Here is a 26,703-nt window from a genome sequence, read left to right as displayed (position 1 = left end):
CTCTCTTTTCATAATTGCATCACAGGGTCATGTTCATATGTTATTTCGGAATTCATACATGAAACATATGCAAAGGGTATTCTTCTCTCCTGTATCCCTCACATCTGTACTTTGGCAAGCCCCTACGATTAAGACACATATGAAAGCTAAACTTGAAAAAAATGTTCATGGCCAGTGAAGTATTTTTACAGAAAACAAAAATTTCCCTCCTTTTAGTAAGGATTACCCTCTTAGATGATACAGCCACCCTACTTCCCAAAATAAATCCAAATTCACTCTTGTCTTAATAAAGCAACAGTGCTAACCTGTGATGGAGGCCTCTGAGTTTACAGCTCTCTGTCAACATCATTGTCACTTGAACTTCTGAGGCTTGATCTGAAAAACCAAACATTATTAAGGCAACTTTGCATGGGCAAACCTTATATCTCATCTTTCTAAAGGCACTTTTACATGGAAACCTTTTGAGTCAGAGGCACTGTGTGAACATACCCTAAAGCCCATAAGCCTCATATCACCCATGCTTTCCCTGTATTACATGGCTGACAAACAGAATCCTAGGCTGCATATGGGATATTACTATCAGGTGTTGCACAAACAACAATTTTCAAGAAACTAAAGTGGGGAAGTAACTTGCCTAGGGAGCAAGAGGTTGCTGGTTCAAATCCCTGCTGATATGTTTCCCAGACTATGGGAAACACCTATATCGGGCAGCAGCGATATACGAAGATGCTGAAAGGCATCATCTCACATTGCATGGGAGATGGCAATGGTAAACCTCTCCTGTAGTCTACCAAAGAAAACCACCAGGCGGCACAACTTTACTTACATGCCACACCATATATTTTCTTCAGTCAGCTTTTCTGTATTTCTAGTTGTGTCCAAAAGTACAAACCAGGAATACAGAGAAGCTACCAGACTGTTGCATCTTCAGTGGCAAATGGATTTTGAAGCGGTGCATTGAAACGAAAGTAATAAGGAGGGATTTGAATAATAACTGATATAAATTAGAAGCCAACAAGTATGGTCCTTGGAGGCTTGATTATTTTGGGTGCTATATGATATTAACTAAAGGATGCACCATTATCATACTAATCTACAGTATTAACCACATAAGTCAATTTTTTGTGCAAAAATGACTAGGCCTATAAAGACCCAGGTACTATTTTACTCTGTCAATTTGGTTCTCTCATGTATAATCATTTTATAATATACTGTGAATCTCCAAGGACATATCTATTCAACTGAATAATTTAGCTTTAAAGAGGCAGTATACTGAATTAGGTATATTTGTAATGTAAGAATACTAATGTCTCACACTAAGAATATAAAAATATTTGCAATTGCACCAGATTTAAACAAAGGAATGAGTAAATCAAAACATGTAGAAAGTTTCTCTACAGCCATGCTGTTCCTATGTTAAATGACACAGAGCTGTATGACTAGCAGTCCTTTCCTTTTTGGTGGCAGAGAGTAGAGATGTGTAAATCAATTAAAGTCGAATTGGACTGAGCTCGAATTCGACTGATTTGAGTGATTTGAAATCTAATCGAATCACTCTAAGAATGAAGAGCCTGATTCTAGTTTGAACTGAATCAACCCTGACTCGAGCTTGAATCTATTCAAGTGCCATTCTGGCAAGGCTTCCCACCCCCCCTTGCTGATTGGTTTTCTGGCACTGGCTTCCAATTGGCTTGGAATTTCCTTGCTTCTTGGTTGGCTTGTTATCATATAAATCAAGTGTCATCATGAGCAACTGTGCCCCCAGTGACTGGGTGGAGAGCAGAGGGAGCCCTTGAAGAGTATACATCAGGAAGGAGGAAGGAATCAAGGAAGGTCCAATTTTGTAGTTTTCTCATCACTGAGTAGAATATGCCATGCTATTGCCAGGGGTGTAGTTGGGGGGGCGTGCATAGGGACAGACCGCTGGTACTTCTTGGCTTCTCTGGCTTTGAGGGAGGGCATGGCCATGGGGGTTGTCATTTAGAGCACCTGCACTTCTGAATTTGCAACTATATAACTGGCTATTACTGCTATATTAACAACTATCTGATTTTGCTGGATCCAGCATTGACAAAGGCAGAACCTGGGTGCTTGCCTGACTTTGAGTTGTGGTTTAGTCCATTTGTGAGATGGTGTTGAGAAATGGCCGGCGGCTGCTCCGCTCAGAGAGGGGTGTGTGTGTGTGTGTGTGTGTGTGTGTGTGTGTGTGTGTGTGTGTGTGTATAAGTAATATTTCTTGGTGATTGTAGGGATGAGTTCCATGTCTGGCCTTGAGACTAACCGGTGCTTCACTCACTGCTCTGGTCTGTTCTACAATCTGCATTGCAAGGTGTACTCAGTCAAAATGTGCCTGAAGAAGCTGTTCTAGTTGAGCTTATGGCTATGCTTGCTGGGTGCTGCTGTGGCAGGTGCTGCAATGCTGAAGTAAGGAGTCAATTCTGTAGGAGAACAACTTGTGCCAATGATGTTACTGCAGTGCAGGCACTGTGGCTGGCAGTGGATTCTGGGTCAGTGATCTTTTTTTGGCCATCTCTGGACTGTGTGTTTGGCAGATGTATTCTGTGTTTGGACAGAATGTGAGTGCTTATGTTCTGCAGTGTTTTTGAAGGCAGGATTTCAAAATTTGTGCACTCTTCTTGTTTCGGGCATAGGGAACAATGGGGAACTCGAAACACCACAATGATCCCCATGGGTAGGTCCTAGGGACAACAAAGTGGGTTGGGTGGTATGGTATGATGGGTGCTACCTACCATCCAACCCACCAAAGAAATGGGCAAGTGGGCAAGCTTTAAAGTTTTTAACCTTTCCCCCAAAGCCCCATAGGATCCTATGGTTTTTTTTTAAAAGAAATGTTTTTTAAAAAGTTAAAATTGCCTGCTTGCCCATTTCTTTTGTGGGTTAGGTGGTAGGTAGCACCCATCATGCCCTACCAACCAGTCTACTTTGGTGTCCCTACGGCCTACCCATGGGGATCACTGTGGTGTTTCGAGTTCCCCATTGTTCCCTATGGCCGAATAACTCAAATCAATTCAAGGTGCTGGTTTTGACCTTTAAAGCCCTTAATGGTTTAGGCCCTGGATCCCTGAGGGACCACCTCCTCCCAAGTGTTTTTGCCCACTTGACAATGTCATCAGAGGGGGCTCTGCTCTGTGTGCTGACCATGAGGGAGGCTTGGCTGTTGTGTACACGGGACAGGGCCTTCTCAGTTATTGCCCCCAGACTTTGGAATACTCTCCCAGTGGGTATCCGCTCCTCAGTCTCCATCACAGTTTTTAGGAAGCAAGTGAAATCTTGGCTTTTTACCCAGGTTTTTATATGAATGTTATTTTTCTTGAGGCTGCTTTGTATTTTATGGTTATATTGGGCAGATTTTTTCAACTTTTATTTAAAGTTGTATTTTTATATTTTTTATTTAACAAATTTGTATACCTCCCACTACCAGAGTCCCTAGGCAGTTTACAACATAAAACAGTTAAAACATAAAAGATCAAATTAAAATACCCATGAAAACACACCAACTAACTAAAAAACCTGGCTGAAGAGATGTGTCTTTAGTTGTTTCCTGAAAGCCAACAGGGATGGAGCAGCACTGATTTATTTTATTATTCATTCGACTTCTATACCATCCTTCCAAAAATGGCTCCGGGCGGTTTACATTAAACCAAAACAATTAAAATCAATTAACAATTAAAAAACCCTGGAAAGCCAGGCCAAACAGGTAGGTTTTGAGGGCTCTCCTGAAGGCCAATAATGAATTCAAATTACAGATTTCTGCAGGGAGTGTATTCTACAGCCCAGGAGCACCTACAGAGAAGACCTGTCTCTGAGTTACCACCAGATGTACCGGTGGTAACTGGAGACAGACCTTCTCAGATGACCTTAACATGTGGTGGGGATCATGCAGAGGAAGATGTTCTCTAAGGTAACCTAAGCTGTTCAGGGCTTTAAAGGTAATAACCAGCACTTTGTATTTTGCCCGGAAACATACTGGCAGCCAGTGTAACTGTTTCAAAACAGGCATAATATTTATCATTATTAATTTTTATATTTTATATTTTATATCCCGCTCTCCCTCCAAGGAGCCCAGAACGGTGTACTACATACTTAGGTTTCTCCTCACAACTCTGTGAAGTGGGTTAGGCTGAGAGAGAAGTGACTGGCCCAGAATCACCCAGCAAGTATCATGGCTGAATGGGGGATTTGAAATCAGGTCTCCCTGGTCCTAGTCCAGCACGCTAACCACTACACCACGCTGGCTCTCTCCGGGTTGCCCCAGAGTCCCATCTGGCTGCCGCATTTTGAACTAATGGAAGTTTCCAAACTACGTACAAAGGCAGCCCCACGTAGAGCACATTGCAACAGTCAAGCCTGGAGATTACCAGCTGATGCACCACTGTTTTGAGATCATCCTCTTCAAGGAACAGACACAGCTGCCAAATCAGCCGAAGCACTCCTGGCCATAGTCTACTCTTGAGATACCAGGGTGAGGCCTGGGTCCAGGAGTACTTCCAAGCTCCGTACCTGCTCGTTCCAGGGGAGTGTAACCCCATCCAGCACAGGAAGATCTAACTCATTCCTCAGATTCTGAACACCTACAATGAGCACCTCCATCTTGCTTGGATGCAGCTTCAATTTGTTATCCCTCATCCAGCCCATTACTGCCTCAAGGCAGGCATTTAGGGAAGTTATGCCATTGCCTGATGACGCTGACATGGAGAAGTAGATTTGGATGTCATCAGCATACTGATAACACCCTGAACCATATCTCCTGATGACCTCACCCAGTGGTTTCATATAGATATTAAAAGGCATTGGTGACGGAATGGAGCCCTGTGGGACTCCATTTAACAGCTCCCATTTTGAGGAGCAACTGTCACCAAGCTCCATCATCTGGAATCTGCCCAAGAGATAGAAGCGGAACCACTGCAAAGCAGTGCCCCCTATCTCCAAGTCCACCAGGTGATCCAGAACGATACCATGGTTGATGGTATTGAACGCTGCCAAGAGATCCAAAAGAGCCAACGGAGTCACTCTCCCTCTGTCGATTCCCCGGTAGAGGTCATCCATCAGGCCGACCAAGGCTGTCTCAACCTCATAGCCAGCTCTAAAGCCAGTTTAAAATGGGTCTAGATAATCAGTTTCCTCCAAAACCACTGGCTCCTAACCACTGGCTCCTAACCACTGCCTCCTTCAAACAAGGAGGCACCCTACCCTCCCTCAGGGATGCATTTAAGATATTGACTAGGCAACCTCCAACAATCTCCCTGCTTGATAGAAGCAGCCAAGTTGGGCAAGGATCCAGAGAACAAGTGGTAGGCCACACCGCCCCAAGCAGCTTGTCCACATCCTCAGCAGTCACAGATTGAAACTGATCCAACCTAATACTGCAAGAGGGATTGCTGGACACCTCTTTTATAGACCTTGCAGAAATAGTGGAGTCCAAGTCAGCTGGAATAATCTCAGCAGGAAGTGCAGTGCCCTGGGGCAACTACAGAGATGGCTCGCCTTTGAGTCATCACCAGACAAGCTGGTGGCACCCTCAGACAAACCTCCCCTGAAGATCTTACTAAGCAACGGGATTCATAACAAAGAAGGCATTCTCTTAAATACTGTGGGTCCAAGCTTTATAGGTAATAACCAGCACTTTGTATTTTGCTGTTGAAGGAGAAGTAGATTTGGGTGTCTTCAGTGTACTGATAACACCCTGTACCAAATCCCGATGATCTCTCCCAGTGGTTTCATGTAGATGTTAAAGAGCATTGGAGACAAGATGGAGCCCTGAGCGACACCATAAAAAAGCTCTCACTTTGTAGGGAAGCAATCTCCAAGTAACACCTTCTGAAATCTGCCCGAGAGGTATGAGCAGAACCACTGCAAAGCAGTGCCCGCTACACCTAGTCTTGGCAGGCGATCCAGAAGGATACCATGGTCGATGGTATCAAAAGCCGCCGAGAGATCCATAAGCACCAATAGAATTATACTCCCTCAATTAATTCCAATTTAATATTTTTGGGTAATTTTAATAGTATTGTGTTAAATGTTTTGTAAACCGCCTTGGGATTGTTCTATGAGAGGCAGTATAAAAAATTATCAATCAATCATTTGAGTATTTTGCTATTTGATTAGAGCTCAAATCGAATAAAAAAATCCGAGTCATGCACATCTCTAGTAGACAAAACATTCTATTCATTCATTCAATTAATATACTGCCCTTCCTGAAGTGGCTCAGGACAGTTTACATGAAAATCAAAGACACAGAACAAATAATTAAAATCAAGAAACATTTATACCAGATTAAATCTAATTAAGATTAAGGTTAAAACTAGATATCATTAAAAGCCAGGCTGAAGAGATGGGTCTTTAAGGCTTTTCTGAAGGCTTCCAAGGAAGACAATCCTCTTATATCCACGAGGAGCGCATTCCACAACCTAGTGGCAGTCACTGAGGGCCGGATCCCAGGTTGCCACAAGATGAACTGGTGGCAAACTAGGAATTCTTCTGCAAGTCGATACAGAATCAAATTATCTATTTTATACTGATATCTCAGTATCAAATCGTAAAAAATCTAAACTCCTTGAAAAGTTGAGATTTTTCTTACAGTACTTATCAAAATGGGAGGAGAGAAGAAATAAGGGCACAGAAATTTTAACTGAGTACATTCTACCCCAAAAGACTCTTCTGTGGGAGATGTAAGAACTAGTATTAGAACACTGGTAGTTTGTAGCAAATTAGTCTGATAACCAAGTTTGTTTTGATAAACCTATTCCTTGATTACAGACTTGACAGCATGAACTGCTGAACATCAAAATGACTGACTTGCAGTTAAGTATATACGGAAACTCAAATCTTATCTTATAAAACAGTTCCAGCATTCATATTGTGTTTTCTTATCAATATTATTTCCTTATTTTTTGTTTTGTTTTAAATAAGTCAACCCATTTCTTCAACAAAACAAATTATATAACTTTAACCCATAATTAGACATGAAGAATGTATAACCCAATCTGTAGTTAATTACATTACAAACATTCTAGGCGAGTTTTCAGTAAGGCACAACAGACAGTAACAATTAGTTAACATAATGCAACCATTAAGTAAACCAGAGGATTAAAAAGTTAAATATCTCATTCTTGTTCGGATACAATTAGTGTAGTATAAATTAAAACCTACCCAAAAAAATGCAGAGTGGGAAAAGGAGCATTGGTTTCACTTACTGTGAAGGCTTCTTCTGGTTGCTGAAGCCAGGGGCATCTCATAGGGTTATCCCTCTCAGGAGCTCCAAAGCAGGAAAGAATTTGATTGGATAAAAAACAAGTCCCGCCTATCCGAGCCCGAGGAGGATAACTCCTCCCCGGTTCTTTCGGGCCGATAGGAGAACAAGGCTTGCACCCTATAGAGAAGAATGAGAAGGAACAGGAAAAAACAGAAAGGGGAAACCAGGAGGAAACCGCAGGCCTGGGCCCTATGAACCCCGTTCCTTGATAGCGAGTAGGTCAGAGCGCCATAGCTGGGTGGGCCGAGATGCCCCTGGCTTCAGCAACCAGAAGAAGCCTTCACGGTAAGTGAAACCAATGCTCCTTTCTCGGTTGCTGGAAGCCAGGGGCATCTCATTGGGACATACCACAGCTGACCAACCCGGGCAGGGGCGGTCTGACCTATTATTGAGGAAGGATCTATTGCAGCACCCGTCTCCCGAAGGAGGCTCTGGCAGATGCAAATTCGTTGATTTTGTGATGCTTGGTGAATGTAGATGAAAAAAGCCCATGTGGATGCCCTGCCAATTACTTCGACCAAAGCAGTAGTAGAGAAGGCCACTGATGCAGCTGCTGACCTCATAGAATGGGCTACAATAGAGGCTGGTGGTCTGAGGCGTTGGGACTCGTACGCCATCGAGATGCAGGCTCTGATCCACCATGCAATGGCAGTTGACGACACCGCTGACCCCTTAGGGAGTGGATGGTAGGAGACGGACATCGTGTCCGAGGTCCGGGACGAGGCAGAGCTTGTGATGTACACCTTGAGACAATGGGGCACGTCTAGCCTGTGCCACTTCTTTTTAGCAGGGTGAGTCGGCCCGAGGACAGGAGGATAGCAGGAACACGTCCCGGGAGAGATGGAGTGCTGATGATACCCTTGGTAGCAGGAAAGGGTCCGTACCAAGTGCACCACGTCCTCGAGAAAGATGCAGAAGGATTTATTTACAGACAGGGCCCGAAGCTCAGATACTCTCCTTGCTGAGATAATGGCCACCAGGAAAACCAACTTAAACGTGAGAATCCAAATAGGAATGGTTCGAAGTGGCTCAGAGAGTTATGAGAGAAGAGCTCGCAGGACTATGTGTAGGTCCCAGGAGGGGAACCTATGCACTGTAGGTGGTGACAGGAGGGAATCGCCTCTTAGGAACCGACGAAGGTCAGCGTGAGCCTGAGAAATCGGGGAGTCCGCGCTGGGCAGCATAGGAAGCAGGGACGCTGTCTGTCACTTTAAGGTGTTATGACGGAAGCCTTTCTCTAGGCCATGCTGAAGGAACTGAAGAAGGTGTCGGATGGATTCCGAGCCTTGTGGAAAGGAGTGTCTAGAGCTCCAACGCAGGAACATGCTCTACGTGTACTGATATACGCTCTCAGTTGAGTGTCAGTGAGAGGCCAGCATAGTGTTCAGGACTGCGCCAGAGAAGCCTTTCCGCCTGAGGAGGAGCCACACAGTCTCCAAGCGGCAAGGCGCAACCAGGCTGGATCGGGATGTAGAACGGGTCCCTGTGACAGGTGGTCTTGATTTTGAGGAGGTTCCCATGGAGGTGTGGTCACTAGATGAAGTAGCTCCGGAACACCAGGGGTGCCTGGGCCAGAATGTGACTACGAGGATGACTACCACCCGGAGCAGTCGGATTCTGCGGAACACTCTTGCTAGCAGCGGAGTTGGTGGAAATGCGTACCGCAGCCCTTCTGGCCAGGGTGCTGACATGGCGTCTGTCGCAGTTGCGCCTGGGCATAGGAATATGGACATGAAGTCGGTCAGTTTCCTGTTGGACGGGGCTGCGAAGAGGTCTAGGACTGGCGTGCCCAACCATTCTGTGATTTGTTTGAAGATCGTGGGATGCAGACTCCACTCCCCTGGTGCGATGACAGTGTGACTGAGTCAGTCTGCTGTTACGCTGAGTTTCCCCTTCACGTGATGAGCGATTATGAACTCTAGGTGGTACTCTGCCCTGGATAGGAGAAGTGTTGCCTCCTGGTGCATGGACCAAGATCGGGTCCCTCCTTGCTTGTTGATATAAGCCTGGGCTGCTATAATGTCCATCTTACCAGGACATGGCTCGCTTGTGTGGAAGACTGGAAGGCTAAAAGGGCTAGCCTGATGGCTCTGAGTTCCCTCCAGTTGATGCTGTGATCACTTTCTTGGGGGGACCAGAGACCCTGGGCGGATATGTTTTGGGGGGAGCTCCCCATCCTTGGTCGCTTGCAGCTGTGTAGGCGATGACCCAGGGAGGACCTAAGAAGGGCTTGCCGCTTAAAAGATTGTTGGTATCCGCCAGCATTGGAGAGATGACCGGATTGGAGATGGAATAACCAGCAGGATCTTGGATCATTGGCGATCGCCTTCTGGTGTGGAAGGAGGAACCATTGTAGGTCGCGGAGATGGAAGCGAGCCCAAGGTACCGCATCTATTGTGGCCACCATGAGGCCCAGGAGCTTCGGTAGAATGCTAAGATAGCCTTTGGGACTACTAACGCACATCTGACCTCGGATTGGAGAGATATTATCATCATCATCATCACATTTATATCCCGCTCTTCCTCCAAGGAGCCCAGAGCGGTGTACTACATACTTGCGTTTCTCCTCACAACAACCCTGTGAAGTAGGTTAGGCTGAGAGAGAAGTGACTGGCCCAGAGTCACCCAGCTAGTACCATGGCTGAATGGGCATTTGAACTCGGGTCTCCCTGGTCCTAGTCCAGCACTCTAACCACTACACCATGCTGGCTCCAAGATATCCGACGGTCTGGCTGTAGAGAGAGTAGCTGCTTTTGTGTCTAAGATGACTCCTATAAGGTGACTTTGTAGAGAAGGAGTCGGATGGCTTTTAAAAACAAAAACAAAAAAACACTGATTGTGAACCCGTGGAGATCCAGGACATAGAAAGTGGCCTCGAGATCCCTCTGGGATTCTTGAGTGGGGCAAGATTGCAGAAGCAAGCCATCGAGGTACGCAAAGGCCCGGATCCCTTGTATGCATAGCCGTGCCATTAGTGGCGCAAGAACCTTCATGAAGACACTAGAGGCAGATGACAGGCCTAATGTCAGAGCTGTATACTGGAAGTGTCGACCCGCATATTTTAAGCGAAGGTACCTCCTGCTGTCCGGATGTATTGGAACGTGGAGCTACGCTTCCTTCAGGTCGATTGACGCCAGACAGTTGTAGCAGTGCAGTGCCTCCGCTATAGGTCTTAGGGTTTCTGAGGGAAGTGGTTCGATTGCCTTGATCTCTATGAGATGATGAATGACCTGGAGCATTCTGGGGTGCTTCTCGAAGGACCGAGACCTTGGCGTCGGGAGGAACCTGTAGGATGGAGGAGGAGTGGCAAACGCCCCCCATGCCAGGTAGGCCTGGTGAAATTGTTGTTGCTGTTGTCTGGGCTTAGATGGTGAAGTAGACCTGAAGGTCCTTGCACCTCTGAATGAATGGCATGATCTCTGGACTGGCCTACGAAAGGAGAGCTTGTCGGTCCTTTTGGGTACAGAGGTCAGAATGGTCTTTTTCTGCCTTGGACTCTATGAGCATGTCCTATAGGGCAGATTGCCCAATAGTTTAGTGGAGTCATATGTTACAGAGGGAAGACTGACCCTAGATGAAGGATCCACTTGCCAGTTCTTGAGCCATAAATGGTGTCTGCCGACCACTGCAGCTGCGGAGACCCTAGCTGAGAAGTGGTGGCGTCTAGGGTAGTATCTGCCATAAAGGCTTGAGGCTTCTGAATTTTTAATAGCTGCCGGCGCATGTGCACTGGGTCAGATGGGGGGGGGTTTACTGAGTAACTCGACTACCCATAAGAGGGAGGCCCCGGCTGCCATAGAAGCCATTGATGTGGCACGTATTGCCAGTGCTGAGTTGTCCTGGGCCCTCTTAGATGAGAGTTCTGCTTTCCTGTCTCCCCGATCTTAGAGGGATGCTGCGCCCTCCTTTGGCACCAGTGAACTTGACACCAGCTGGGCAAAGGGGGCATTGGTACTGGGTGTCTTAAGCATATTATTATTATTATTATTTTACATTCATAGCCCGCTCCTCCCCTGAGGAGCCCAGAGAGGTGCACCACATGCTCAAGTCTCTCCTTCACAACAATCCTGCGGAGTAGGCCAGGCCGAGAGAGTGAGACTGGCCCAGAGTCACCCAGCCAGCATCACGGCTGAATGGGGACCTGAACTCAGGTCTCCCCAGTCCCAGTCCAGCACTCCAACCACTACACCACCCTGGTTCTCGCCTATATCTAAAGGCTTTTGCTGGAAAAGAGTAAAATTTGTTAGTTACAGCCATGGGTTTATGATTTTGAGCTGGCAGAAGCCATTCTTCTTTCACCACATTAGCAAAGAGTTCAGGCATAGACAACAAGAAGTCTTTTGCTTTGCTCTGGGGAAGACCAAATCACCCTTAGTTGTCTCCTGTTCTGGCGTAGCTTTGGACTGTAGACCAATCGTCTCACTAATTTTTGTCATAAGAGGGGGATAGTCCTCTGCCCAAACAGGTGTTGGAATACTACTGATGGTTCCCCCCCATCCCCATCTGACCCTTAGCTCTCCTGTTTATCTGGGACAGTGTCCGAGTCAGGGACAGGGCGTTGGGGTTCCAGTGGGGGTTCCCCTTCATGGTCAGAAGCCTCAGAAGAGAGGGAGATACCAGCGGGAATAGTGGTGACCGAGAGGACTCAGGATTGGAAGACCTATGTCTAGATTTACGCCTATTTTTCTTTGACTTAGGTTTCTTGGGTGGTCTGACCTGAAACCCTGTATCCACCATGGCATTTTGAACCAGGCCTGCCACTCAGGGGGAATTGTTTTGGCAGAGACAAGGTTGGACTCTGGCTGGCAGCTGCAACTATAGGGGAGGGGCTCAGGCGTGCAGCAGCAGATTTTTCACTTTTTTGCCCCCGATACTTTGATGAAGATGGGAAGGACTGTCCGGCCCCATCCCCCATTGCCCCACTGGCGGTGCTTACGGTTTGTTCCTGTACGCTGGTCACCATTCTCAGCTCTTGGGCCCGCAGCAAGATAGCCTGTATCTCCTCCACGGTCGGTGGTGGGTAGGTGGACGGGCGCCTCCTAAAACGGAGCTCTTCTAGCTCTTTAGGTGACTCAGCCCCTGCACGTCTGTGAGCCACTGCCGCCGAGCCCGTCTCGCGGCCTGAGGGCGGGAGACGCTCGGCAGGTTCCAGGCGTGAGGCAAAGGAGGCTGCAGAGCGGCTGACGCCCATGCAATCAGTGCAGGGAGCTTGGGCGGTCAGGGGCGGCCGAGAGCGCTGCTTTTGTTGAGCAGCCAAGCGCTCCAGTGGCTGGGGAGCGGCCGGAACGGCTGCCGGCGGAGGGCGATCTAGCTCCCACCTGGAGAGTTCCGCTGCAGCCTGCAGGGCGTGTGACGCTACGGGCGGGCCCTGGAAAGGCTGAGAGCTGCCGGGCCGAAATTGAGCTGGGTGGTTCCCCAAGGAACCAGGATTGCCTTTTTGCCCCCTAGCGATTGCTCCATTCACAGAGGAGTTGCAAGAGATAGAAGGGGAGGCGGGGGGAAGGACAGACGAGTGAAAAGCTTTAAAGATTTTTCTTCTTAATTAATTAATTAATTAATTAATCAATCAATCAATCAATCAATCAATAAATAAATAAATAGGCAGAGGAGTGAAGCAATTGATATTGGAAAGGAATGGATAAAGAAGGCAAAGGAGAGCAAGGAAAAGCCAAAACAAACAAACAAACAAACAAACGCTAAAGGTGCAGAGAGAGGAAACGAAACTGCTTGGAGCTGCCGAGGACAGAAAGAACTGGGGAGGAGTTCTCCCCCTCGGGCTCGGGTAGGCGGGACTTGTTTTTTATCCAATCAAATTCTGTCCTGCTTTGGAGCTCCTGAGAGGGATAACCCTATGAGATGCCCCTGGCTTCCAGCAACCGAGAAAAGAAACTGCAGTGGGATGTCATGACTCCTAATGAAATGCAGCGGAAATCTCCCTAGGAATAAACATACAAAGCTACCTCTAACTGGCTCACACCCTTAGTCCATCTAACAAGGCTCTCTAAGGTCTCAGACAACTTTCCCATTCTTGCTATATAAAATATTGAACTGGAGATGCTAGGGATTGAACCTGAAACATTTTGCATACAAAGGCTATGGTCCCTAAAGCTGTATAGTAAATTTAAGTGTCCATTACCAAGAGGAGCCTCTCCTTCCCCAAATTTCTGAGGAGACTATGCAGGCTTCAGTTTTAAAGAGATCAAAGTGTCACTCTCAGATGCTGGGGCTCTGTAATATCTCCTCTTTTCAGGGCTGAGCACTTGACTACTTAAACCAGACCAGTGTTAGCTGCTGCTGCTCCTCCCACCTTCACTTACCATTCAGGCTAGGTCTTTCCTAGATCTCTTTTTTCTTGTTCTCCACAATCACCTTTATCGTAGGGATGGTCTCATGCTAGAATTATATAGAGTATGTTTCCAACTGCCAATTACATTTCCTTATAACTCCCCTTCCCCTCTCCCCGCCACACCTCACCCGCTGCTCTGCAAGTGTGAGGGAAGGAATAACTCCTTAGGATTCAGTTCACATAGAAAAGGCCAGGAAGCAGCTCTCTCTCTCTGCTCCCCACTCTCTCTTTTGTGGAACCACAACACTCTAGTCATCCTCACTGGGAGTCAGTTCCTCCCAAATTTGCTCACTGCTGAAGTCCTCCTTTCCCTATAGAGTTCTTCATGTTTGGTTCAATAGACACACATGAAGTTAACACACTAACTGAATAAACCAACACATTTATATTGGTGTGCATTACATGTATGGCATGTATTACATCTGGACTACTTGACACTTTGTGAACCACAGAACAAACTTTAGTGAAGTGACTATTTTCCTAGGCATCTAAGAGAAGGCTAACAGAAGCACTGAATGTCCGAGAGTCTGCCTAAAGATTAAGTCTGACTAGAACTCATAATGAAAACCTACCTTTTACTGTTTTGACAAACACTTGCTTTTCTTTACTAGGATCTTTTTCTTCTATCAGAGTTCCATGGAAGATTCGCCCAAATGTGCCTGAAGATAAAAGCGGTGATGGAAGAATATTAGTTCAACAGAAATGTAAACACACTTTCAATAATTCAGTGATGAAAAGCTACCAAGAGTTGCAGTGGGCTCTCTCTTCTTATGACCCTTCACATCCACAGCTGCTTTACTGAGCATTTTCAAATCAATCACACTGCAGCTGGCACTTGAATCTCTAATTCTGAAAGATTCAAAAGGAGACTGTCAACATAAACTTTAGAAGTTGACTGAATTTTAGTGAAGTTGTCTTTTCCAATCATTAAGTGGAAAATTAGTCATCATGCCCAGTGTCAGTTGCAGTTATTTAGCTCATAACTTAATGGAGACACTGATCTAATGTTTTAATAATATTTATGAGATGACTGGATAATCAAGGGGAAAAACATGGGACACAGTTTCACTAAACTGTTAACCTTTTCAAATACGACACTGGTCCTATTCAGACATAATGCTAAATCAGGTTTTAGTGTTACATTCATGAGAAGGTGCAAGCCTTCATCACAGGGATCCAGGTCCTGGCTCTAGGAGATGGCATCTTTTCTATTTTCCACTGTATCCCCTAGGTCAGGGTTTCTCAACGTGTGGGTCCCCAGATGTAACTGGACTTCAACTCCTATAATCCCCAGCCCCAGTGGCCTTTGGTTGGGAATTATGGGAGTTAAAGTCCAATTACATCTGGGGACCCACACGTTGAGAATCCCTGCCCTAGGTGATCTTATATAGTCCAATTTTTATGCTCACCACTAACTGCTTCAACTTTGCAACTTGCTCAGTTCTCAAATTATGAAGATATACACATACTGCCTATAAGATTGGAGGCAAAATGGGGCTACTACATAATTTGGGGATTCCCAAGAAATAAACAAGCTTGTAAATTAAAAAGGAACCCTGCCATCTAGCAAACTCAGATGGTCAAATACCTCTCTGTTTGGAAGCTAAATAGGGTCACCTAAAAAAAAAGACAGTAGTGTCTACATATTCAGGAACTCCTTGTGGCTGGGGATGATGTGAGTTATAGGTCTTCACAATATGTGTTTGGGATGGCATGTTACTTTGGAGGGACTTTTAACATCCATGCTGAGGCCACCTTGTCTGAGGCAGCTTGGGACTTCATGTTCTCCATGATGACCATGGGCTTGTCTCAACTGATTTCTGGTCCCACACATGTGGCAGGCCATACACCTGATTTGGTTTTGGAGTCAACGGTGGACAGTGGTGCTCCATAGATAGTCCAGGAGATCTCAATATGTTATCATGGGCAGATCACTATCTGGTGAAGATTGAAATGAGGGTAGACCCACAACATCTCTGCAGGGGTGGGCGACTAGTTAGGATGGTCCAACCCTGGAGGCTTATGGATCCTGATGGATTCCTGACGGCTCCGGTGGAGTTTCTTGCTGAGAGAGTGGACGATCCTGTTGACACCTTGGTCTCCCTTTGGTATGACGAGATGGGTCGGGCGACTGACACAGTCGTGCCTAGGTGTCCTCTCCTGACTTGCTGAGCCCAAGCGGCTCCCTGGTATACAGATGAGTTGAGGACAATGAAGCAGGCTGGTAGATGGCTTGAGCATCGTTGGCGGAAAACTGAGAATGAATGTGACCGAACACAGTAGGCCCATTTAAGGGCCTACTCTATGGCGGTGATGGCAGCGAATAAATCCTACTTTTCTGCCACCATCACGTCACCTCAATGTCATCCAGCAGAGCTTTTTCAAGTGGTTCGAGGCCTCCTAGATGAGGACGCCAAAGACCATCAAACGGAACCCTTGGCAGCCCACTGTGACGAATCTGCTTTACATTTTGCAGATAAAATCACTCATATCTGTTCTGAATTGGAAGCTAAGATTTTTGTAGCATCAGAACTGGATGTTGCCAATGCACCATCTGGTCTTGTTACATTGGATAGTTTTCAGACTGTATTGCCTGAGGAGGTGGACAGGCTGCTTGGAAGGTTGAGGCCTACCACGTGTGTCCTTGACCCTTGCCATTCATGGTTGGGTGAAGGCTTCTAGGGAGGGACTGTGTCCATGAGTGGTGGGGGTGGTGAATGCCTCTCTAGAGCAGGGGGTAGTCCCCCCCCTCGCCTGAAGGAGGTAGTCATTACGCCCCTCCTTTAAAAGCCCTCATTACACCCATATGACTTAAATAACTTTCAACCAGTTTCAAACCTCCCTTTCTTGGGCAAGGTGTTGGAGAGCGTTTTGGTGTCTCAGCTACAGACAGTCCAGGATGAATCTGATTACTTAGATCCTTTCCAGTCTGGCTTCTGACCTGGATATGGGACTGAAACTGCCTTGGTCACCCTGGTAGATGACCTACACTGGGAGATAGACAGAGGGACTGTGACTTTGTTGATCCTCTAGACCTCTCAGCGGCTTTCAATACCATCAACCACAGTATCCTCCTGGGACATCTCTCCAGGTTGGGACTTGGGGGCACAGTTATATGGTGGCTCCACTTTTACCTGGAGGGTCATACTCAGACGGTGGTGCTGGGGGATGCCTGCTCCACCCCTTGGTCTATGGGGTGCCACAAGGATCTATTCTGTCTCCAATGCTGTTTAACATTTACATGAAGCCCCTGGGAGAGATCATCCATGGGTGTGGGCTGCAGTGCCATCAATATGCTGATGACACCCAGCTCTACCTATTTTTTTAAGTCAGCAGACACCTGGGAAGCAGTGGATGCTCTGAACTGGGGCTTGGAGGCTGTTCTGGACTGGATGGGGGCCAAACAAGCTGAAACTTAATACAGATAAGATGGAAGTGCTCTGCGTTGGTAGAACTGATCATCCGAGTAATGAGGTAAATCTGGTCTTGGATGGGGTCACACTCCCTCTGAAAGACAAAGTCTGCAGCTTGAGGGTGCTTCTGGACCTGACGTTATCGGTGCAGGTGGCAGCTGTGTGCAGGAGCGCCTTTTACCAACTACTGCTGGTATGCCAGCTGTGACCCTACTTGGAGAAGTCAGACCTGACCTCTGTCACTCATGCCTTTGTAACATCCAGATTGGACTATTGCAATGCACTCTACATGGGGCTGCTCTTGAAGACTGTTTGGAAGCTTCAGCTGGTCCAGAATGCTGCTGCAAGGATGCTTGTGGGTGCAAGTTGTTTCATGAGCATCACACCCATCCTGCGGCAGCTTCATTGGATACCAGTCTGCTTCCGGGCTAGATTCAAGGTGCTGGTCTTGACTTTTAAAGCTCTACATGGCTAGGGGCTGGGGTACCTGTCGGATTGCATTCACCCACATGAACCTGCCAGGGCCCTCCGTTCATCGTCTCAGGCCCTGCTCATGGCCCACCACTAACAGAGATCCAGTTGGCAGGGACCAGAGACAGGACCCTTTTGGTTGTGACCCCTCGGAAAGATGTGTCATTTTCTCTTTCCCTTAGACGCTTCTCCCAGCAGCTCTTGAACAAGGCTTTGGTTTCAGGCTGGCTGTGGCCCTGAACAGCAGCACTCCTCATAGGGGCTGGGAAGACACAGCAATATTTTGTTTCAGGTCTCACTTGTTTATTCTATAAAGAAAACAAGGTCATTTTCGTTTAACCTTACGCTCTGCCCAGGAACACATTACTAGCCCTGGCTTCTGGAAGGTTCTGGGCCCTCAGATGCTTCTTAACAAAAACACATGTACAAATGTTAGAATTGCTAACTACTTTGTATTTCTGGAAGTGAGGATAGGACTGGGGTAAAGCAAAGAGTTATGTAATGTTGAAGAAGGAATACAAGTGAAATAGAAAGCAGGAACACTGGAAAACTTGCCTTCATAGATCATATGAATGGTCCATTTCATTGAAAGTTAACATGTTTTCATGGTTAGGTCAATTAGTATGTGTGATTATTTAGGAAATATACATGTAGTATAGCTTGAAACTTTATTTAAATCAACTGAACCTACTTACAAGCTACCAGCCACTGAAAATACTATGGAGAATGGAAGGCATTTTGTGCACATATAAAAATATACAAACAACTTTTTCCAGTACCTTCCTGAAGAACATCTTTTAGTGTTATCCTCTCTCTGGAGATTGCTATGTCCTTCACTTTAGCCTTTGCCTCCATCAGGGTTACACTTTTAAGATCATTCTTCTCTATCCGTAAAGTAGGATAACCTGAGGAGCCAGCAGACCCAAACAATACCAACATAAGTATCAGATATAAATCCTCTAACACAAATCTAAGCAAATCATTCTCTAGAGATGAAAACATGCTGCAATTAAAAAGCAAAGAATACCTATTTCCAAGAAAAAGAAATTCATGCCAGTGAATAGCACTTAAGTATTGAATGCTCTGCCAAATGTAAACTAATGCAGGATATACCATGGAATGAGTTATCTTTCTGCTAATTATTCAATGCCTTGCACAATAATAGTAACTACTTCCAACACAAAACAGATACATCATTGCCCTCTTCTGGTCATTAGAAGACATTGCTATATGTAAAGCAACTCCTATTTTTAATCAACATCTTTTACCAGTGAACCAAGCATTTCTAGAAATATTTTTGTCTCTAGCAAGGTGTCTGAAAGACTGCTTTTCTATACAGATGAAATGAAGGTGCACACAGCCTGCTTCTGGACCATTCATAGCAGTAAGATAACAGAGAACCTCTGATTTCTCTCCTTAGCAGCTGACATATGTTGAGAAAATATTATGCAAGAGGAAGAAACAGTCTCAGTTTGTCCCAACATCTCAAAGAGCTTCAATTAGAGAGAAGCATCCTTTATTTCAAGATATTTTACCTTGCTGGTAGAAGGATAGCTAGCGTTAGTCTTTGACGGACTTAGAAGATTAAGTCATGATGATTTTAGAACTGTCCTTTCAAAGAACATCTGATTTAGCAAAGATTCCCAACACAGAAATATCAAAAAACAAAAGAATAATCTGATTAACTGCTGACCCATGAACAGCAAAAAGAGGATGGAGCTCAACATATCACGATCCAGATCTAGAGATACTGCTATATGCCATGCCCCACCCCAGATGTGCTACTCCATGTCCCTTAACATCATCATCATCATCATCATCATTACATTTATATCCCACTCTTCCTCCAAGGAGCCCAGAGTAGTGTACTACATACTTGAGTTTCTCTTTCACAACAACCCTGTGAAGTAGGTTAGGCTAAGAGAGAAGTGACTGGCCCAGAGTCACCCAGCTAGTTTCATGGCTGAATGGGGATTTGAACTCGGGTCTCCCCGGTCCTAGTCCAGCACTCTAACCACTACACCACGCTGGCTCTCCTATGGCATGTATCCTATGAACCACCTAAGTCAGGGTTGGCCAACATAACCCTAATCTGGCTTCAGTTGTTAAAAATGCAGGGTCAGCTTTTCCTGGCAACAATGAATAACATGGCTCTCCCAGCTTTGTTGGGGATAACTATACCAGCTGTAACAGTACAAGCCGAACATCCTGACTAATGAAGCACGCATGCAATGAGGCGCTGTGAAGATTGGTGCTGGGAGCCCCGACCCAACCCCTCTAGTCCTCCTCTGTGCATGCTGTTACCAACACTTGAGTACTGTTTGTACTCCAGAAATGCTCTGCATCCTAGTTTTTAAATGCAGGAAGAAAACCCTGAACGTATGAAGACATCAAGGCCCTACACACAATCCGTGTGTAGAGTCGAAGGTTTGTGGGGAGAGCAGGCTTGACCCGCTGTCCCTGCAGATAATCAGGCAGCCCTTCCTGGGCAGCTGGATTGGCCGCCCAGACGATTACCGGCTCTGTCACTGTGCCTGTTGGGGTGGTGGGGTTCGGGGGCCTCTTGGCCCCCAGAAGTCCCATAAAGCATCACGTGAGTGTGCAGTGCCTTTTAGGGAGCCTCCCACTTGGGAGGCTACTCGTGAGTTGGTGTGGCACAGAGCCACGCCACAACAACACACAATCTTTTAACCCGCTTTATCCTCTTGTGCCCCAAACCTGGATAAGCGACAGGCTCCGTAAGTGGGCTTGCCGCCACACCACCGCCGCCAGAAGCTACGCTCTCCCGTTGCTGCACACAAGCAGCAGGAACTGGGCTGGGCTCCCGTAGCCCGCTTCCTGCTGCTCGTGAGAATAACTTCAGTCTCTGCAACAGCAGGGGTAAGCAACCTTGGCTCCCCAGCTGTTGAACTACAACTCTCATCATCCCCATCCATTTTACCGTGGAGACCCAAGGTTGCCTCCTCCTGTGCTACAGTCTCACAAAGGAGGAGGATTGTGGGGTGGAACTTTCAGCGGCCTGGGCAACACAGAAGTGCATACAACACCCTTTCTCTGAAAGGCACCAAACCACCATCATCTGACCTCTACACATCCAGCGGCTTTGCCAGCCTCATGTGAGAGTAAGTGCAATTTGAGACACACCAATGAAGCAGACCTTCTTGGAGGAACTACATGTTCTTCACAAGTATGGGTTTCCAACCCCATATTTCTCTCATAATCTGAAGGGGGGCATTAGTAGGCAAGGATAGGGGTGCTTAGCCCTCCAACTGATTTTCCCTTGCAAATTGTGGAGAGTGAAGTACATATTTTGCAGGAAGAAGGTGCCAACAACAATAAATATTTATATACCACTTTTCAACAGAAGTTTCAAAAGTGGTTTACATAGAGAAATAATAAATAAATAAGGTAAGGTAAGATGGCTCCCTGTCCCCAAAGGGCTCACAATCTAAAGAAACATAAGATAGACACCAGCAACTGTTACTGACAGTACTGTGCTGGGAGGTGGATAGGGCCAGTTACTCTCCTCCTGCTAAATAACAAGAATCACCATGTTAAAAAGGTGCCTCTTTGCCCAGTTACCAGGTTGCCAGGTTCACCTCCACGCAGGACAAGGAAAGACCCTCGTTTGAACCCCTGGAAAGTTGATGCTAGTCTGTATAAAGAATATGGAGTTCAATGGCTCAATGGACAATGGACTGACTTAGTAGAAGGCAGTTTCATTTGTTCATCCCCCACCACAGGCCACTTTTCAACCTGTTTCCACACACTCCAGCATTATTCTCCAAATTAAAGAAAGCCTGGCTGGGAACACAATTAACATAAACATTTGCAGGGGAAAGGCTACCACTTCTCTTTTGCAAATGCCCTTCCCTACTTCTGCATTAAAGATGGAAACAGGAGGTTGGGAAAAACAGGTTGCTCACCTGTAACTGATGATCTGGTAGTGATCCGTTGATATCCATTAGAATGGGGTTCTGAGTCTGTGTGGAAGCCTCTCAGTATTGAGTTCTACAGCTCCTCTTTGGTGCCTGCGTGGCTATTTAAGGCAGGAGGAAGCGCAGGCACCTCAGTTCCTTGGAGACTGCCGAAGCAGTCAAGTAAACAGTTAAGTTCTACTACAGAATGGCAAGTACTACAGCAGAGGGGAGGTCCGAGAGGGTCTAAAGGATATTAACAGATCACTACCAGATCATCAGTTACAGATGAGCAACCTGTTTATCTGGATCATGATCCGTTGAACCCATTAGAATGGGTGTTTAGTTAGCTCCTAAAGGAGGAGGAAGCAGTAGAGTTATTGTAACACCCTTTTGAGGACAGCTCTCCCAAAATTCGCCTCCGCAGCAGACCGCAAGTCTATAGAATAGTGCTTAACAAAAGGTTGCTCCGAAGACCAAGTAGCAGCCCTGCAAAGGATATGCCTGACAGGTGAGTAGCTGAAGCGCCATAAGCCCTCATGGAGTGTGCCTTGATGGTCTTTGGCAGCTGAACTTTCTGTAGAGAGTAGGTCAGACGGATGGTCTCCACTAGCCAATGTGAAAGTGCCTGACCTTTCTTCAGTCCCTTATAGGAGATAAATAGTCACTTCCATGACCTGAAAGGCTTGGTCCTAGAGAGGTAATAGAGAAGCGCTCTGTGTACATCCAAGGAATGCAGAGCCTTTCCCAATGGTGTGGTAGGCAACTGGAAGAAAGTGGGCAACACCACATCCTGATTTATGTGGAAGTCAGACACAATCTTCAGTAAAAAGGTGATGTCTGGCTGAAGGAGAAACTTATCTGGGTAGAAACAGGCATAAGGGACATCCGTCTGGACAGCTATAAGTTCACTCACCCTGCATGCAGTAGTGATAGCCACCAAGAAGGCAGTCTTTAAGGACGTCAGCTTCAATGCCGCGGAATGCATGGGCTCAAACAGGGGCTCAGAACCAGCGAGATACGCCATTGTTCAAGTGGTTTACGGATGGGGGGGTATAGGTTAGAAAGGCCTTTCAAGAAACTTTTGCAAGAAGGGTGGAAGAACACTGTCTTGCCATCCCATCCCGGGTGTCTAGATGATAGTGCCACCAAGTGGACTCTAATTGATACGTTTGAGAGTTTGGCTGTCTTCAGAGAGAGCATATACAGCAAGACTTCCCGGATGGAGGCTTCCTTAGGACGGAAAGCACGCCAAGAAGCATATGCAGCAAATCTTTTCCACTTGCTGGCATAGTTTCTTTTTGCTTACGTTGATTCAGCGGGATTCATTTTAGGAGTCGATCCTCCATGCTGTTAGTTGTAGGGTGAGTACTTCCGGATGCAGAAGGCGCCCGTTTTCCTGTATCAGGAGGTCTGGACGATTTGGAAGTCTCTGAAAGGTGTTCAAAGCTAGTCTGAGTAAATGTGGAAACCATACTTGGCGTGGCCACAATGGTGTGATAAGGATGCCCTTCACATGGCCCGACAACAGACGCTCTACAACCCTGCTCACAAAAGGCAGAGGGGCAACATGTAAGTCCAACATCCCGACCAGTCTAGTTGGAAGGCATCTCCCATAGACCAGGGTTCGTGGCCCGCTCTGGAGCAGAACAGTTTGCATTTTTTGTTCTGTTCTGTAGCAAACAAGTCGATCTCTGGGTCACGCCAGAGTCGCAATATCTTGTGCAAGTAAGCGTCTTTCAGTTCCCACTCGTGTCTTATTTCCGTCGAGAATGAATGGCTGAGGCCATCCGCCAGTGTGTTGTCCGTGCCCCTGATGTGGATGGCTATCGGCATAATGCTGTTTCTGATGTACCAATGCCAAATCTAAAGAAAGACTCAGGGCACAAAGAGACCTGGAGACTGTACCTCTTGGCATAAGGCTGGTATTGCCTTTGTGAAATGCATGTTCCGAAATTGTGGGCAAGCTCTGAACTCTATTGTGTAACCATACTGGATAATTTTCAGTACCCACCAATCTGATGTTATTGGGCGCCATGCTTGTGCATGACTTGCCAACCTGATGGAATTGGTGGCTAGTGGGGGTGGCTGGTCGTTGGTGTCGCTGTTGAATGCCGCACCCAAGCTCTCCCCGATGTTGTAGGGAAGAAAACAAAACTGTGGTATTTGATGATGCAATGGTCTGTCCTGATTCTCAAAGCCGCTGTTTGTTTTCCTCTGCAGGTTTGCGTTGGCCTGCCTGAAATTTTCCCTTTTGTTGAGTGCTACGTTTATTGTATGGTTGGTAAGACTTTCAGTAGTCCCGTCTGTCCTGCTATCTAAAAGCTGGACGAGGGCGATAGAACGATCTTTGCTTTCCCCCATAAGATGTTGAGGCGGAAGCTGAAGTAGTAAATGTCTTGGCTATAAACTTTGATTTTTTCCATTTTTTCCATTGTTGCATTGGTTTCTTCTGAAAACACGCCCTTTCCGTCAAAAGGCAGCCCTTCTATTTTGTCTTTCATGTCCTGCTGTAGGGCAGCAGACCGTAGCCATGCATGCAGTCTCAAAATTATTGCCGTGGTGATGGATCTGGACTCTGACTCCGCCAGATGCTTGGCCATACTCAGTTGTTGGCAGGTGAGGTCAGCTGCCCTTTGAAGTGTTTTGAAGAACCTACTCTTAAGTTCCTCTGGCGACAGCGCATCCAGGTCTTTTTCTAGACTCTCCCATATACAATAACTGTATTTCACCATGCAGGCCAAGTAATTTGCCACTTTCACTGAGAGGCAGGAGGTAGAGTATAATTTCCTCCCCATAACATCTAGCTTTCTCCCCTCCTTATCAGGGGAGGGGTGGTATGCCTCCCTTATCAGCAGGGGTGGTATGCCTCCTCCCTGACCTTGAACTGGTTGCACAATCAATCACTAGGGAGTTCGGAACAGGATGTCTGAAAAGGTACATGTTGTCTAGTTCTTGCACCCGATACAGGCCCTCCAAACGCTTTGATGTAGGAGTAGACGTGTGTGGTACTTGCTATGCGCACTGAGCTGCATTAGAGATCATTGGCAGAAATGGTAAAGTGACTGGCTGGGCAGACTGTGACCGTTGCATAAAATTGTAGACCGGCTCATCTATAGTTTTTAGCTGAGAAGACAGATCTAGACCCAATGCAGCAGCCATCCGCTTCACATGTGAGTGGTATGCCTTCAGCTCCTCCATTGGCGAAATGTGGGCTGGGGTAGCTACATCTGGGGACGGATCCGCCTCCACTGTTTCCGCGTCTTTCAAAATCAGAGGATCCATGGTGACTGTCTCCAGAGCCGTCATCAGAATGAGTTCGACTTGATTGTGGTACGCCCAGCGAATCAGGGGACGGTAGAACCAATGCCTCCACAGGGTCAGTTTGTACCGCCAAGCTGGCAAAATTTTCCACTGCCGCCTGGGAATATCTATTGGCTGTAACATGTCGGGGAGCCTAAGTGGAAGCCGCTTGCAGCGTCTTCACTGGTCTGGCAGGAACATCTCCCACTGATAGTGGGCGTATGCAGAGTGGTGCAGGATCCAGTTCAGGCTGTCGAATCACAGAGTTCACTGGTCTCCAAGCCCAGTCCTCTAAGTAATCATAAGCCATCCCCTGAGAGGTGGTACTCGGTAGTGCCGTCTCCTTTGAAGACGTTACAGCATGGCTGAAACCACAAGTGTGCCATGGCGTTGGAGTTGCTAGATGTATGGAGCTCAGTAACCCTGGAACTGGAGTAGACAAGGGTGCCTTATCATCAGAGCATGGAAAACCTCGAAAAGTTGAGGGGGTAGTAGCAGTTGAGTAGAGCATCTTTAGAAGAGGTTCTAAAGGAGCTGCTTCCGCATCGGAAAGATCCTCCTCCTCCAAGGAGAGGGTCATGGGAGCCCTAAATCTAGAAGTCACAGTGGTGATATTAGCCGGTGTGTTCAATACCGAATGTTCCTCCCCTCTCGACGTCGATGGGGATCTGATAGGAGTCATAGCAGGCCCCAAATCACGTGCGGAAGGTATTGTGGGCAACGACAATGGTGCAGCCATCGATATTGTCCCTTCCACCGCCGAGGTCGATGCCGAGGGCACCAGGTCCCTCGACGTCGACAACTGTTTCGCTTGCAGATCTGATGGAGACGTTTCTTTTGATGTTGAGTGAGTGGCTTTCGATTTTGATGGGACTGATTTTCCCGATGCTGACTACGCCGTCAATACTGAACCCACAATCACTTCTTGAGCTGAACCCGGCGATGGCGTCGAGCTTGAGGTTGACCATTTTCGCGCCTTTTTTGGCCGCAGCCCTCTTGTCACCCAGCCTTTTTAAGGACTTAGGGGTTGTATTGGTGGGCGGAGAGGTTTTAGACTGGGCCAAACCCAGGGCCCTCAAGCCTTGTGGAGATTTTGACGAGGTGGAGGGCGCAGCTAAAACATCGTCATAAAGAGCCGCCCTTAGGTGAAGTTCCCAATTCTTCCTCGTCTGCTTAGAAAAGGACCGAAAAACTTTGCAGGCCGAAGTTATGTGGGCTTCCCCCAAGCACATCAGGCATAGGCTGTGGCCGTCCTGAAAGGGCAGCTTCGCTTTACGTTTTGTACAGTGTTTAAAAGTTTTCTTCCCTTTAGGGATATCCATTTCCAGTGATCAGTTAATCCAAATCACAATCCAAAGAACAGTCAAAAACACAGTCCAAATTCAGAATGAAGTCAGTAGTAGAATTTAAAAAACCAACAACTAGTAAGGAACCAAAACGAAGGAGCCGCAGAAATTGCGAGCGATCCCTATGGCAGTTGCAAAGAAACTGAGGTGCCTGCACTTCCTCCAACCTTAAATAGCCACGTGGTCACAAGGCGCAGGCGCCGAAGAGGAGCTGTAGAACTCGATACCGAGAGGCTTCCGCGCAGGCGCAGAACTAATGGGTTCAACGGATCATGATCCAGATCCTTGTGTCTCTTTCATAATGTATCATTTCATGATCTGGGAGCTAAAAGAAAAATAGGTCACAAAGATCTCAAACCTGACCTTTTCACATTCTTACCTGCTAGTCAAAACATGAGCTTATTTAAAATAGTCACTCATTCATTTATACACATGGACATTGTAACCCGTACTTCAGCACTGTAATTAGATTAACACTTACTAGTAATTGGTGTTGCATTGTTGGGTGTGTCGGCCCGCAGATACTGTGTTGTTTGAGTTGAAGGTTGGGATAAGCCTTGAGAACTACTGCTATCACTACTGCTGTTTGGAAAATAAAAAAATAAAATTTGCAACTGTTTCTGAAACTACTTTT

At 46.6% G+C, this 26,703-nt stretch overlaps 1 protein-coding gene across 7 annotated transcripts in view; it reads right to left on the bottom strand.

The window, feature by feature from the left end:
• Positions 1-26,703, bottom strand: part of RYK (receptor like tyrosine kinase) — a 102,987-nt gene that overhangs the window by 38,919 nt on the left and 37,365 nt on the right. For 3 of the 7 annotated variants that reach the window (XM_053307652.1, XM_053307651.1, XM_053307646.1), the window contains exons 7-10: positions 26,551-26,651; positions 18,283-18,417; positions 14,192-14,278; positions 306-375 (exon numbers count right to left, since the gene is read on the bottom strand). In XM_053307652.1, coding sequence (XP_053163627.1) covers positions 306-375; positions 14,192-14,278; positions 18,283-18,417; positions 26,551-26,651 — 393 coding nt within the window. The remainder of the gene's footprint in view (positions 1-305; positions 376-14,191; positions 14,279-18,282; positions 18,418-26,550; positions 26,652-26,703) is intronic. The other 4 variants (XM_053307653.1, XM_053307648.1, XM_053307647.1 and 1 more) reach the window with 3 other exon arrangements.

The sequence above is a fragment of the Hemicordylus capensis genome, chromosome 3 (genome assembly GCF_027244095.1).
Source record: "Hemicordylus capensis ecotype Gifberg chromosome 3, rHemCap1.1.pri, whole genome shotgun sequence".
NCBI classification, from domain to species: Eukaryota; Metazoa; Chordata; class Lepidosauria; order Squamata; family Cordylidae; genus Hemicordylus; species Hemicordylus capensis.
The sequence above is the reverse complement of the archived record's forward strand: the minus strand, read 5'-3'. Positions and strand labels throughout refer to the sequence as shown.